General features: G+C 47.2%; 1 protein-coding gene across 22 annotated transcripts in view; it reads left to right on the top strand.

The window, feature by feature from the left end:
* Tenm4 (teneurin transmembrane protein 4) overlaps nucleotides 1-11,916 on the top strand; it is a 2,842,490-nt gene extending 2,830,574 nt beyond the window's left edge. For all 22 annotated transcript variants that reach the window (XM_048789141.1, XM_048789145.1, XM_048789157.1 and 19 more), the window contains 2 exons: nucleotides 4,678-4,820; nucleotides 7,318-11,916. In XM_048789141.1, coding sequence (XP_048645098.1) covers nucleotides 4,678-4,820; nucleotides 7,318-8,076 — 902 coding nt within the window. In that variant the 3' untranslated portion in view covers nucleotides 8,077-11,916. The remainder of the gene's footprint in view (nucleotides 1-4,677; nucleotides 4,821-7,317) is intronic.
* Nucleotides 11,917-15,559: the final 3,643 nt, after the last annotated feature.

A 15,559-nucleotide genomic window follows, 5' to 3' on the forward strand; every position in this document is an offset into this window, starting at 1 on the left:
CATGGTGAGGATTTGTAGGGAAGGCCAGTGCAGCTCAGAGGAGTCCTGGGGAGGCCTCACAGAGAGCTGACACTTGGGGCTATTTTTGAGGGGTTTTTATCAGGTAGTGAAGAGAAATGCGTTCCAGGAAGTGGGAACAGATGTACAGAAGTGTAAAGAGGGCATCATATATAGCTCCCAAGAGTGTCCCTATGGACATGGCTTCCTGGCCCCCAAACTTGGCGTCCTCATCTGGACCCTGTTTCTGCTCACAGCATAGGAGGATTCCTTTTTTCAGGAAGGAACTCCAGGTTGTTGTATTAAAAGCAAAAGTCTCAAGCATGGGCAAGAATTGAGAACACGGTGATACACAGGTGTGATGAAAACATACTTGGATCCCCGAGACAAACACGAATATCCTGACAGTGTTTCCAAGCATTCACTATGTTCGACTTGGCCACTAGCTCTAGAGAAACTTGACAGATTGAGATGACATTTCCATTACATCTGTCTACATTAAGCACACCCCCTGCCTCACCCTCCAGTGAGTTTCCTGTGAGACATTTTGGCAGGTTACTATAGCTGGAAAACACTGGTGAAATAGGACATGTACTTTCTATCAAAAAATTGTTTCAGATTGCCAAAATATTATTATCCCCCCCTTTTTCTTTGTATACCACCATATGCATATGGTCTCCTTTCAGAATAGCATTAGCATGACTAACTGCTCTATGCCAGGCCCTTGCAGACTTGATCTCCTTTAAACTTGGTGATAACTCTAAGATCACTTCCATTATCTCGTTCTATAGATGGGACATTCAAGGCTCCAAACAATGAAGTGTCGCCCAAAGTCACATAAACCAGGGCTGTCTGGCTCCAGAACACTTCCCAGGACAATCATGCCGGTCTCCAAATCCCTGTTTTTAAGAAAACAATTCAGCTGGGAATATAGCTCAGTTGGTAGCATGCTTGCCTCACATGCATAAGGCCCTGGGTTCAATCTCCAGCATCACAAAAAGTGAATAAATAAATAAGAAGTTTCTAAGAAAGCAATTCACCACCCAACGGGGTACCTAATACTTTCAATTTGGGTTTTAATTTCCAAGTCAGTTAAATCCAATTATATATTTCAAGTCAGTCAAATATTATTATATGTTTTGCTAAGGATCTACAACAGACTCAAGCATAATGCTGCCTTCATGGAATGCATGGCCCAGGGCTGCTTTTATCAAATGTCTTTGTGAACCCACCATGAGAATAAGATTTTTATATCACAGTAAGACACTAAAACAAAAGGCTTGCAAAATAATCCGTGTGATATGCTCATATTTTCTAGTCTAATCTACTCCATTTCAGGAAATATGCTTGTCATGACCCACAAAATTATTTTTACTACATAGTAGGTCCTATCCCACAGTTCGAAAAACAGTGGTGTACAAGAGAGGTGCCAGATAAGTGGTCAAAATTTTAGCAGATCGCTAATGAGAAACCAAGATACTACTCTCACTAAACCTGACCTTTTTGTTTCTGTGTAGGCTATAGGAATCCTCACTTCCAGCAACAATGACAACAACAACAATAAAAATCTCTTTTTCCAAAGATTTCTTCAAGGTTCCTGACATACACTCCAATCAGGGAGGCATAGGTCACATAACAACCCTTGAAGCAATAACTAGGGCTGGAGACAGTACACACTCATTGACTCAGCCTGGGTCACATGCGCCATTACTGATTCAGCTTCCCTAGAACTACATGAATACTCATCCCCTACTCCCACCCCACCCCAACATCCCCCCCCCCAAAAAAAGAAGGCAGAATGGGATGCTGGGAAGATGACCAAAAAATGTCAACCCAGATATATTGTATACATCATTGCACTTAATCTTCACTTGAAGCCTGGGAGGGGGGAATAGTGACCCCATTTGCAAAGGCAGAAAATGAGGTTCAGAGAAGTAAAGTAACTGGCTCACTGAGACGTGGCAAGGCTGGCATTAGAACTCAAAACCCTTGTTATAAAATTAGAATATACTTTGTAAAGAACAAAGCTGTGCACCTGCAAAAGGATTAGTAGAGCTTGCATTTCATCATCCTCCTTGGCCCCATCTGCACCACTGATGTCTGGGTTAAGATGGGTTAAGAGGAGTTTTTTGTTATTGTTTTGGGGTTTTTTGTTGTTATTGTTGTTGTTGGTGGTGGTGGTGGTGGTGGTTTGGGTGGTTGGTTGACTTTGGTACTGGGGACTAAGCTTTTTAAATGGAGGGAAACACCCATCTCTGATGTTGTAAGAAGAGTACAATTCTCAGCTCTTCAGAAAAAGCACAGTAGGAACACCAATGAGATCATATATTGTAACAAAAAGGAAAGATGTGTGACAGGAACTTGCCACCTCCCCTCACTCTCACTTGTAATTTAGGCCCAGCCCTCTTCTCAGCCCCCTGCTTTCCTGGGAATTCACGACATTCCAGAGAGAAGCTTTCTTTACAACTACAAATTCAGGTGCAAGTTCTCAGCCTCAAACAAAATGGCTTTGTAAGGTTTCTTCCCCTCCTCTTCTGTTTGTTTAAATTTCCAAAAGAACCATCTGCCAAGAGTCAAGAGAATCAGAGACTCTTAGAAACTCAGTGAGGAAAGAGACTCTGGAGAACAGTTGATCCAAGTCCCAACCTTTATAAATGAGAAAATGAGGGTCCCAGGGTGTGGAGGCATAGGGCTGGGGAAACAGAGAAAACCCTCTGAGAGGCAGGAATTGAGTCAGCCACTTCGAATATATTAAATCCAACAATTTATGTACAGATTTGGAATAGCTCCTGCTATATGACAGTTGCCCCCAAATGATAACACTATCAGTATTCTTCTCCACGGCATGGCTAAAACCATTTCTATTGTCAATATGCAAACAAGAAAACTAAACCTCAGAGAAGTTAAGTAAACTGTCCAAGGTCACATAGACTGTGAGCTGGGAAGCCAGAATTTGGACCTGGGTTTTTGTCTGGCCTCAGTTACCACATTCTTTCCCTTCTGTGATTCTACCTAATAAGGCCCAGGTGAGAAACGGAACCTGGATTTCTAAGCTTCCCCTTTATCACCACTTGCCTGTACCTCCTGCTTCCACACCAGCAGAGGGGCCCAGGGACAACTAAAACTAAAATGAAAACAAGCTTGAGATCCTTGAATGGGAGAGAAATGTGGTACCCCACAGTGACAGGGACACAACTGTTGACCCCATGGACTATCCCACTTCTGTGGATCCCACCTCTGGAATGAACCCTGCACATGCTGGGAAAGGTAATTTCCAATGGGACCTAAATAGGACCTCCCAACAGCATTCTATCTCCTTTGGAATAAAGCCAAAATGGGGCACAATTCTGGAACTCAGCTCCAACCCTTGCCTTCCTCAGACTCTGGATTCTGAGACTGAGGTCAGCAACTGCTTTAGTATCTTCAGCAGCCCCTTTCCCAAGGAAGGCTGAGCCCTACTGGGTCACAGGCTGTCAGTCTCTCTCCTATAGGGCCCAAATCTCCTCCCTTCTGCCATCCCAAGCTCTGTCCTTTTGGATTCTTTCTCATTCTTTCTGGGATGTTCTCTTGTCACCTGAACGCTGTCTGCACCAGCTCTCCACCTCTGAGCGCTGTCTTGTGCAGCCATCTTTACCTGAAGTGCTACCTCCAACTGTATCAATGCCTGACAAAATTTACAGTCTTCAATGTCTGACTTCAGTCCCTCTTTATGTGGGCCTCTCAGCCTGTACAACCAAGATCACTCCTCTGATCTTGTTTCTTGTTTAAAAGTTATCTGGGCCCATGTCTGATCACCCTTCAGGATGCTGAGTGTACAAAGGGAGGTTCTATAAGACCAAATGTACTGGCACATAAAGGGCACTCAGCACGTGGGCCAAGTAACTGCCCACACCCTTCAACCCTCTTTCTTTCCCACAGGTCTTGGCTTCCTGATTCCCATTCTTCAATGAGCCAAATGCTTATGGAAAAATCCTGCCCATCCCTATTCCTAAGATTATGTAACTAGTAACCCCAGGGGATGTGACAAAGTCAACTAGTATCATGCCTGTGGGATTAGATCCTCAAACTCAGTGTACAGACTGGAAAATGAAAGCACAGGGAGGTTGAGTGGCTTCCTTGGGCTGTCAGGAAATAAAAGGCAGGAGCACAGGGAAACTGATCTCAGTACAGGTCATCTCCATGCCCAGAGGCACTTTGACCTTGAGGCTTTCATCCCTTCAGGGGAGGTAGGAAGAGAGTGGCCGTTTGTTTCTCAGTGAATTTTCTCTTTGCAAGTCAATCATTAAAATCTTCCTCTGGATCTGACCATCCTTTTGTTGCCTTTTAATGACTGGTCTGGTCAAACAGGAGGCTCTTCATCCACCAACAGTTGTCCCTGAGTACGAAGCTGGAGGTCCCAGGGGGTGGTGTGAGATTGGAAAAGGATGTCTGGAAACCTAGGTTCTACCTAAGTGACATCTTTCCTGGGTACACATCTGGGAGGAGAGTCACTGGGTCCCAGGAGCGCCTGTGGCTTTAGACCATGAAACCATTTTCCAAAGTGTTTGTAACAGTCACTTCTCCCACCAGCAGTCCTCCATGCCCCCACCCCACCTGCAGCCTCTCTAGGTGTTGAGTTAGGATGAGTGGCATTGGAAGGCACTTACTTCATGGGGATGTTTCTGCTTCTCTCACACTCAGATGTCAACAGCTGGCTGCTCACCTTTGGATTCCAGCTGCATAACGTGATCCCTGGATATCCCAAACCAGACATGGATGCCATGGAGCCATCCTATGAGCTCGTGCATACACAGATGAAAACCCACGAGTGGGACAACAGCAAGGTAACTCCCCAGACAGCACCTCACACCTCAAGGATTTCAACATTGCAGGAGGGTCCTGCCAGCTTTGCAGGAGACCTGGGGGTCAGTGATGGAAACCAAGGCAGTGACTCTACAGGGCCTGCCAGAGAACATTCAGCAAACACTTAGCAACTCTATTACTAGGCAGGCCACTGGGACCCAGCTGCAGGGGCACATAGACGCTCAGAAGCCATAAGAAGGCGCTTTGTGTATTACAATAAGTGAGGAGTTTCACAAAAATAAAAAGCCTCTGTCAATATCTGGGCAAAGGTGCAGGGGGAGAAAGTGTGTTCTAAATACAAATGTGATATTTTCTGAGCACCTAATGCACCTGGCCTCGTGTGAGGTATTCTGCATACGTTAACTCAAAAATATCCCACTGTGTAACTGTTCTCGATTTACAGATTTAATGCCTGAGGGTTTTCGATACCACACAGCAAGGAAGGGCTGGGGCTGGGATTCAAACCCAGGTTTCTGTTCTGTGTCATCTTGCTGAGTGCCAGGCCTGGTATACTGTAGGTGCCCCAAAAGCATTTTTTTTTTTGTCTTCCTTTTATGACCCCATTTCAAATACAGAATTATACAGCTGGAAAGATCTTTAAAAACAGTCTAGCCCCACCTGCTCACTCTTTGCATTCATTTTTTCCCTTCTCTGTCCCTTCTCCTTCCACTGCCATTCATAAATTCTGTACTAGAAGCGGACTCCATGCCCAGCCCTTTGCTGCACCCAGTGAGTGCAGAGATGAATAGGACTTTGAGGGGATCCTAGCCTGGAGGACAACAGACTGTGGAGGAAAGTGGGGTTGCCAGGTGGCATCCTGCTAGTGATTGGAAGCTTTTGCATCCCTATTTCTTATTTCAGACTGATTCCTTTAGGCCTCAACTTAGCTGTCTGTATTGTCCTCTTGCAAAGCGCTCCCCACACGTAGTTCCAACTAGTTAAGTTCTGGGTCTCAATTAATACCCAGCCTACAGGCTAGCACAATATAGGTACACAGAAAACTTTTACTGAATGAATAAATGATTGAAAGAAGAAAAGAGCCCATTTTACAGATGGGATGAGGGTTCAGAGAGAAACTTACCCAAGGACACTCAGCTGGGAAGGTGCAGAGGAAGGTGCTGAAAATTCAGGGTTGCCCAACCACAGAGCCCATCCTCTTTCTGCCAACACCTACTCCCCAGCACCCTGGCCCTGCCCCAGATGTCCCAGCATCTGCAGTCCCCAGGGATGATTCTACAGCGTAGCTCTTCCTCCCCCACCAGGTTCCCTGCTGTATTCCTCAGTCCCTGTCTCTGACTGCCTGTTTGCCAACCTCGCCTGTCAATGCATTATTGATTTCCGCCCTTGGCAAGCATCGGAGATCTTTGTTGTTGAGCACTCCAGCTTTCGTGAAACTCTAGGAAATAATTGTTCACAGACAGGGTTCTATTAATTATAAAGAGGACTTAATTTCAGTGGGAGGCTGATGGGCCTGTTTCTAAAGCCATTTCCCTGAGTTGCTGATGAGGCCCTGGAGCCATCCCAAACATGGCTTCCCTGATCTCCAGAGCCATGGAAGGGACAGTAGATGGTACACCAAGTTGGCAGGGCCCAGCCTGTCCCCCAAAGCAGCCAAGTGCGGGAACACCTGAGGACCCCCAAGGAAGCACAACAGAGGCCCTTCTGGCAATTTATCTGTACACATGGTTAAGAACACTAAAGCAGAGTAAGCACATTGATTCAGATCGCCACTTTTCCTCTTTTTTCTGCATTTCTTGCCATTCTCCCCCTAATATCACCCCTCACATCCTTCAAGTCCCAGCTGAAGCATGAACCTGTCCTCAAAACCCACCTTCTCTCTGTCCTCTCCCTTCAGGCTGGGATACTTCTGAGCCTTGTTTCTCCCTATAATAACAGCCCTTGAAACCAAGCTTCGAGAATCAGACAGAACTGGGTTTGAATGTTGACTTGATGTCAGTCATATAACTATGAACTATTTATAACTTCTTAGAGCCTTGGTTTCCTTCATTTAGAAGTAAAATTGGATAAAGTTATTATGATGATCAAAAGAAACAGTGATAATTATTTAGCTTAAAAAGCAAGAAATGTTAGCTATAGCTCCGATTATTATCTCTCTTAGACCACCAGTGGTCACATTTGATGGCAATTATTGTTGTCACATCTGACTTTCCCCATGAAACAATGAATTCTTTCAGGGCAAAGGTGATGTCTGACTTACTTGAGTCCCTCCAGTGCCCAGAAAAGGACCTGGCCCAGAATAGATGCTCCTTGAACAGTCTCTGAATCGAAGGGTGTAAATGGTGGATAATGGACAGCTAGCCATCTTGTGGTCAGCAGTAGAGATACAGGCTACTGGTTAATAAATATGTACAGACTTGATTTATTTAAGTGGATTTTCCATATTCTTGTGGTTTGCTTTTTCCCTTTGTCTTATTCTCTCTCTCTTGCTCTCTCTCTCTCTCTCTCTGTCCTCATCAGTCTATCCTTGGGGTACAATGTGAAGTGCAGAAGCAGCTCAAGGCCTTCGTCACCTTAGAACGCTTTGATCAGCTCTATGGCTCCACAATCACCAGCTGCCAGCAGGCCCCCGAGACAAAGAAGTTTGCATCCAGTGGCTCAGTCTTTGGCAAGGGGGTCAAGTTTGCCTTGAAGGATGGTCGAGTGACCACAGACATCATCAGTGTGGCCAACGAGGATGGACGGAGGGTTGCTGCCATCTTAAACAATGCCCACTACCTAGAGAACCTGCACTTCACCATTGACGGGGTGGACACCCACTACTTTGTGAAACCAGGGCCTTCAGAAGGTGACCTGGCCATCCTGGGCCTCAGTGGGGGACGGCGAACCCTGGAGAATGGGGTCAATGTCACCGTGTCCCAGATCAATACCATGCTTAATGGCAGGACTAGACGCTACACAGACATCCAGCTCCAGTACGGGGCACTGTGCTTGAACACCCGCTATGGGACGACGTTGGACGAAGAGAAGGCGCGGGTGCTTGAGCTCGCCCGGCAGAGAGCTGTGCGCCAGGCTTGGGCCCGAGAGCAGCAGAGACTGCGGGAAGGGGAGGAGGGCCTGCGGGCCTGGACAGAGGGGGAGAAGCAGCAGGTGCTGAACACAGGGCGGGTGCAAGGCTACGACGGCTTCTTCGTGATCTCTGTCGAGCAGTACCCAGAACTATCGGACAGCTCCAACAATATCCATTTCATGAGACAGAGCGAGATGGGCCGAAGGTGACAGAGAGGGCCAAGGCCTGGACTTCTTGCCAAAGACAGCTACTCTTTTGTGGCCACATACCTGACTGTGTTGTACTTTAAAAAAACAAAAATCCTTTTTTTAACAAGTGCAGAAAACAAACAAAAAGATACTGGTTGCATTGTTAATTCATGCAACATTCTTTTTTTTAAGAAAAGAAAAAGACACAAATTTGGCCTTCACACATTTTTTGCAAAGAACACAAGGTTTTTTTCTTTTTCTGTAGTGTGATCACAATGAAAACTCTGTCTTTTGTTCCCCTTATCCTTGAGGAATTTTTCCTGTTGTTCGGGGTATGTTTCTTCTCTCTTTGGGGCACACATCTAGAGTGTGTCCTCGTCTGTCCCTAGGTACCCAGTGTGATGTGAGACATGAGTGTCTGTGCTAAGGTGTCTCATGTGCACCCCTTTCTTCTTTGACAGGGGGTTGTGCAGGAGTGAGGGTGCAGAGTGTAATGGGCCTGGAGGAACTCAGGAGCTTTTGCTGGGCTCCTGCAGGGGACTGGTGGCTTTTTACTCACTGTGTTTTGTACCTCCAGAGGACCACAGATGGTTACATCTTGCTCTGGAAAATGTCATGATGTTGTTCAGCACCTTTTCAAGCTGCCCCAAACTCCTGTCCAGGCTTTATATTTTAATGCTAAATGAAACCCTCTTCCCCTTTTGCAAATTTCGTGTAGTTGTTGGTGCCACCCCCATACTGGGATAGAGAACACGTCTCCCCACTCCTTCCCCCAGTCTGGTAACATAACATCCTGGGGCTATGAGCCCCATCCTCTCCAAGAGGTGACAGCACCCAGGATGTCTGTGATTGGTTGATCCTCCATGATGTCCCTTGCTCATCTCCTCCTCTCTCCCAAAGCCAGATGTGAGAACCAGCACTGCACGGTGAGCCCTCCATGGGGGCACCATTTCCAGGGAGGGGAAAGAAACCCTCTCCCCTTGACTTCAGGTATCTTCCTTCCATTGTTCAGCTGCCACTCCTGAGAAATAGGCATGTGGAGAGAGGTGCTTGGTGGCCTTTGATCCTGGAAAGATGCATAAGAAAAAAAAAGTCAGCCAAAAAGAGGACTCGGCAAAGGCCTGAGCCAGGAATCCTTCTAACCAGCTCGGAAGTCTCCTCTGCCTCCCTTGTGTAGACCATCCCAAAGCTGGGGTGCAGCAGCCTGGGCATCCAGGAAATTCCCTCTAGAGAAGCCCTGCTAGGGTTTTTGTTGTTGTTGTTTGGTTTGGGGCTAGGGTTTTTTTGTTGTTGTTGTTATTGTTGTTTTGTTTTTTAAGATAAGGGAGAGAGAGCTAATTGGGTGTGATCTGTCGGTGTCATTCAATCCCACCAGGATCAGGGACAGTTTCTAAGACCAGTACACATATTGGGAGGCCAGTCTGACATGGTTCCCTTGGAGACCTAGGAAGGGACCCTGAGCAGGTGCAGCCCACAGCTGGAGGGCTGCCCAGCAGGACGCAGCAGCCAGCAGGCCAAGGGAAGGGAGGAGGGCAGAGGAAGGTAACAGCATGAGCTGGAAGCTCCTTGTTCAAGGATTCCATTCCTGGTGCATCTGCCTAATTACCATTGTCATTACCACTCACAGGAGGCTCTGGGAGACAGGAGGGGAAGCCAAATGCTTCCTTTTGAGCTGGGCTTCTTAGAAAATGGGACTTTCATGGGTTACATTTACATTAAGTGTGGAGAATGAGTTCTGAGTCAGCTATTCCCGTGGAAACCTTGTTGGACTGATAAGCTCATGGCACCTTTATAGCCTTATTCACAGAGTCTTCAGAATATGAAATGAGTTCATGAAACCAAGAAGGGCTCTTACTGCATGAGAATTGGAGCAACATGTAGCTTGGGTTCTGCCTGGCAGAGGGAGGCATCCAAAGCTTCTCGAGGAGGGGATATCTCGCCTTACGTCATCCCACTGGGATAAGAGGATGTGTTTCGCTAAGTGCTCTTCCTGTTTCCAAAAAAAAGTCACACTGCCTCAACAGTGTGCTATGGCCTGTTTGTCCACTGGTGGCCCATCATCTCTAGATCCAGAGCTCTGCCAAATCAGATTTGCTGTTTCTCAGGTCCACTGTGTGTGGCATGAGCTGGCGATTGGGGCTCCCATCTGACAGGATTGTTCTTGGATGGGATGGAAAGCAGTTTGACCTAAAGAACACAAGTTTTTGTTTTTGTTTTTGTTTAATCCAAAAGAGACTTATGCCGCTCAAAATTGTACTCTTGCTGTAAGGAGCCCTTGGCAAAGCTCTCCTGCCTATTGACCTAGTTGGCCAGTCCCATCCTGGCTGCCTGACATCATCAAGACCTGCTGTGGATGTCTTCTTGGGGCCAAGACAGCATGTGGCTCAAGGGAATCATCTTCCTATTCCTCCCTAGCCTCTGTCCCTCTTCAGTTGCCCGCCCCCAAGAGAATAGAGTAGACTTTTAAGGATCAAAAACACAAAATTATTGGGTATTATTTTATTTAAGGGAATGAACCCATACTTTCCCTGGGCTACACACCACCAAGGAGGCACAGCTTCTGGGGGGAGGAGTGGTGAGGACAAGTGGAAGCATCCCAAAGCTTTAGAGAAGGAGCTTATCTGCAAGGTGGGCAGTGCCAGGTATCTCCATTTCACACTGGTGCTGTCATGTTGGAGCAGGTGCTATGGCCTTGGCCCATTTGAGCTCATTTCCACTGGGGCTGGCAGGTGACTCCAGGCCTCACCTTTCGGTCTGTCCTCCCACTTAGATCACCAGTCCCAATCCCATACCAAGGATGAATTTGAAAGCATAAGCAGAGTTCCTGTGCCTACGTAGTATGTTCTAATCAATAAATCCCATCACTCTTGGTACTGATCAACCAAAATCTGTCCATTCGATAACATGACCAGGCCTCCCACACTGGCCCAGGTCATGATTCTGCAAGAGGTTGGCTTCTGACCCTGGAAGAAGATTTAGTTTTGAATAGTTCCTGCCTTCTCCACAACTGCCAGTCAGCCCCTCATCTTTTGTTCCTCTGCCACTACCTTAAATAAGACCTTACAAATTCTCCAACTTGTCTTTCGTACAGTGAGAGTTCCTTTGTACCCACCCTCCACACAGACATCCCTGGAGGCAGAGCAGTGACAGAAGGAGAAAGGCAAGGAACTCCAGGGTAAACCACACTTTGACAGCCCCCGACACTTGGTTCAAAATGACTCACTGGGAACCATTCAAAGACCTCACCAGGGCCTGGCTTCTACTTAGGGATGGAAAGTCTGAAATAATCCCCAAGAAACTGACTGGAGGTTGAGAATGGCCAGAAGGTGTGCTTCCAAATAATCAGGGTGGGCTGGGTCTTGGGCACAGAGGATGGAGAGGCAAGGGAGGTAAGCTGGGCCGTGTGCCATAGACACTGAAAGAGGAACCCCAGTTCTTTAAAAAACCAGAAAAACCATTTTCATTGTAACTTTTAAGTCACCTTTAAAGATGGCAGAGATCTTCATTCTGCAAAGACAGGGCTTTTGATGTGAAATCTTAGAATACACTTTTACCATTTGCAGCAGCCACATGCGAGAACAGTGATGCTAAGATTTGTGGCCACTGGTCCTCAGCAGGGACCCAAGCTTTGGTGTTTGATCACCAGAGTCTATTATCCATTCCTCACAGCAGCTGCTCAGCCAAGAAGGTGACTCCTGGTCCCAGTTGAGGGGGCCTGCTGCCTGAGGGGTCCCAGAAGGAACCCAGTCTCTCCTTTCCCTTGGGCTCCGCTCTCGGACTGAAAGCTCTCCATTTGAGGCACATCATTCCCAGCTAGATTCATGCACCTGTCTATATTTTATTGGAGGGGAGGGAATATTTTTTAAAAAAAAAAAAAAGAACTCTGTAGTTCAAGGCCCTTTTATTTAACCTTCCAAAAACAGCAAACTCATTTCAAAGACTCATTGCTCAGGTGACAGAGAGAAACTTTATCTTCTCCAACCTTTACATTCTCAAAACCAGCCTTGTGTACTTGACTGCCCCAGACACTGGTGCACTCTTAGGTTTCATTGTGGATGCACAAGATCAGAGTCAGGGAGACCTGGGTGGGGCCTTTCATCATGTTTCTTTCCCCCTCCAGAATGCCAAAGGCATAAGACTGGATGACCTCCTGGTCCCCAAGAAAATGTGATTTCTTCTGAGGGCAGACTGCCCAGGGAGGCCTGATCTTGCGCAGGCTCAGCTCTCCTGGCAGAAGCTGAGTTGCAGGTGTGTGGCAGGGCCTCGGCAGCCCCAGATTCACCCCCCCCCCACACCAGAATCCCACTTTTCTAAATCTGCCTGTTGTTCTGAGGACTTCTGAACCTGCAGCTTCGGCAGAAGGACTGTTCCAAGCTGCCTCTGGACGACCAACACTGGAGACTCTGGCCTTACCATGTGGAAATAGTTTTCCTGAAGTCTGGAACTAATTTTGAGAAGTTTTTTTCTCAACACTTTTGTGTTTCTAACACTGTATTCTTGACTGTGTAAATACCAACAAGGCTGTAAATAAATGCAGATGTAGATACCTTCTAGGAAAAAAAAAAGCATAAAAACAAAACCAGAAGTGATCCCGTGTAGCCTTCGTTGACAAATAAAAGAATATTTTGTGTTTAAAAGTGTTTGGTGGCCTCTGTTGGGCATAGTAGCTCTTCTCAGGATGATTGGGAAGAAGTCTCAGTCCAAGGTCCCACAGTCACTTGTAAACCTTCCAGGTCACAACTGTCAAAGAAAGGGACCTCCAGAGGGTCAGCACAACCCCAAGTCTCATCTTGCAACAAGCCAGGACAAATGTCCAAGCACCTCTGACACAACCTTGTGCTGCACAGCCCAGGCTACATCCTGCCCCACCGATGCCCTCATTGGCCTCAAGGACAGACTCTGAGGGGCAAGAGAGTCAGCCCCTGTCCTGGAGAGAGAGCCAGCACTCCACCACCAGGCACACTGCCATGTCCACTGTGCCACTGTCTTCCACAGGGTGCTGCCCTTTGAAAATAAAAGGATACACAGTTGTCATACGATGACTAGTTAGGAACTAGAACCACACACAACTTGGGAGGAAAGAAAGGAAATTTCTTTAGCATTGGGGTTTTCCCCTACCCTGTGTTCTCAGTGGGGTTTTGTTGTTGTTTTACTCTAAGGTGGTTATTATAATCACAGCATACAGTAGTGTTTTGTTTTTTTGTTTTTAACATGCTTTTCTCACTTAACCTCATACTTAATCTATCAGTCCTAGGAATCAGGGAGGACAGCTGGCTGCTTAGAAAAGTACATTTACTAAGCCTATCTCCTGGTGCAAATGGCAATATTGTGAAAATTCAAATAGATGTCTTTTGAGGGCAGAAGGCCTTATTTCGCTCCCTTGGCCCAGGACCAACTCACCACCAGGCCCTCAGGGAAGGAGCTCCAAGCTGCAATCCCCTTCCTTCCATGCAGGCTGCAGTGGGTGACCGGAGGGGTCCTCCAGCACCACAACCCAGACCACTGCACTGTGGTGGTGCCAGGAGGCACCAGCAGTGGTAGGAAAAACCCTGCTTCAAAGAAAGGGACCTCCAGAGGGTCAGCACAACCCCAAGCCTCATCTCGCAAGACAAATGTCCAAGCACCTCTGACACAACCTTGTGCTGCACAGCCCAGGCCACATCCTGCCCCCAGTCAGGCCAGACTGGGTGCCGACATGGCTCCAGCACTTAGAGATTTTCAGCAAGTCATTTAACCCCTGTATGCCTCCGGCCTTCCGTCTACATGCACGTACCGTGGTGCTTGAGTCCTTTAAAGGAAAGAGCACATTGCTCAGAGGTCATGGATTTGGCACATAAGTTCAGTGCCTCCCCCACTTCCCACCCTCACCCAGGGCAGCCACCCACCCTACATGCCCTCCTTTCTAGTATTCTTTCTACTAACAACAGTGCTCCTCAAACGTAGGTCTGCATCAGAATCACCTTGAGAGCTTATTAAAGCAGAGTTTCTGGGCCCCACCCCCAGAATTTCTGAGTCAGTAGGTTTGTCCCAAGATTTTGCATTTCCAGCGGGTTTCTAGGTGATGCTACTTTGAGAATCATTACTAACTATACTACCCTTCAGGCTGTGTACAGAATAAGCTGCTTAGCCTGGCACTTCAGATGCCCTTAGCCAAGGCAACCTACCACTTCCACCAATGGGGAATCCCAGGCCCTCCTCCACCCACCTCTCTTGTCCCCACCTACACCACACTTGGCTTCATGGGAGAGCGCACAAGCCCCAGGTACGCAGTTTCACACCTGTGGGCCTTTGCACACACTTTTCTTCAAACCCAGATGAAATAAACTCCCAGAGCCCTCTGGTAAGTCCTCCCCTGACCCCAGAAGGCCCTCAATGCACATCTGTTAAGGGCCTGTACTTTTTCAATACTGGATTATTCAGGGCCTAAACTTCTCAAGGTCCACCAAGGCTGTCACTAATCTTCCATGTGTCCTCAGCACCCAAAACAGGTTACCAGCAGTGTGTCACCTAAGGCCAGCCTTCCCTTTGCCTTAGGGGTCCACTCCTTCTGATGTATCTGAGAAAGAAGGGCATCATCTCCTGTATGGAGGCCTGGCCTCCTCTTAACTAACTGTTCCACCTTGCTCAGCTGCTCTCTGGGCACAGCTGCTGCATCAAGGCCTCCAAAAAAGAAGAAGGGGCAGAGAACAAGGCAATCTCCTTCCCAGCATGCCCCAGGTCCTCATATCCCTCCACTGGCCTGCCCTCAAAGTTGGGACTTGCCCAATCCACTAGAGGCCTTGGAGAAAATTATGTAAGGAAAAAGACTTTAAAAGTGAGCACTAAATGTATCTTTTCCCATATCTAAAGGAATATCGAAGAAGTTAAATCTCTTGACAGTGGTCCTCCACTTGGTCACACCCCACACCAAACTTGTTCCCGGTCCTCATGCTGGCACGTCTATGGGAATTTCTTCTTCGAACCCCCATATTAAAATCTCTCTTGGGCTGGGGATGTGGCTCAAGCGGTAGCGCGCTCGCCTGGCATGCGTGCGGCCCGGGTTCGATCCTCAGCACCACATACAAACACAGATGTTGTGTCCGCCGAAAACTAAAAAATAAATATTAAAAATTCTCTCTCTTTCTCTCCCTTCCTCCCTCCCTATCTCACTCTATCTTTAAAAAAAAAAAAAAATCTCTCTTCACCATTTGGGAAACTATCCCTGCCCAAGGGCTCACCCATGTCCTACCAGGCAACCCAGCATTTACTTCTCAAGCCTGATCAGTTTAGAATAAGCCCAGGTGGGCTCCAGCATCTACCTCCCTAGATCAGTGCCTTCCAAGGTCTCATAGGCAATAAGAGTTGCAAACACATTCCACATCCTTTCCAGAGTCCAACACATACATTGGAGATTCATACCTTGCAAGAATAAATATCCCTTCTCAGGGAATAAAAATCTGCCCTGTAAGTTGCAAGTCCATCCGATCCATTGGGACTCAGTAGCAGACCTTGTATGTAGATCTTT

Source organism: Marmota marmota, unplaced genomic scaffold (genome assembly GCF_001458135.2).
Source record: "Marmota marmota marmota unplaced genomic scaffold, marMar, whole genome shotgun sequence".
Classification (NCBI taxonomy): Eukaryota; Metazoa; Chordata; class Mammalia; order Rodentia; family Sciuridae; genus Marmota; species Marmota marmota.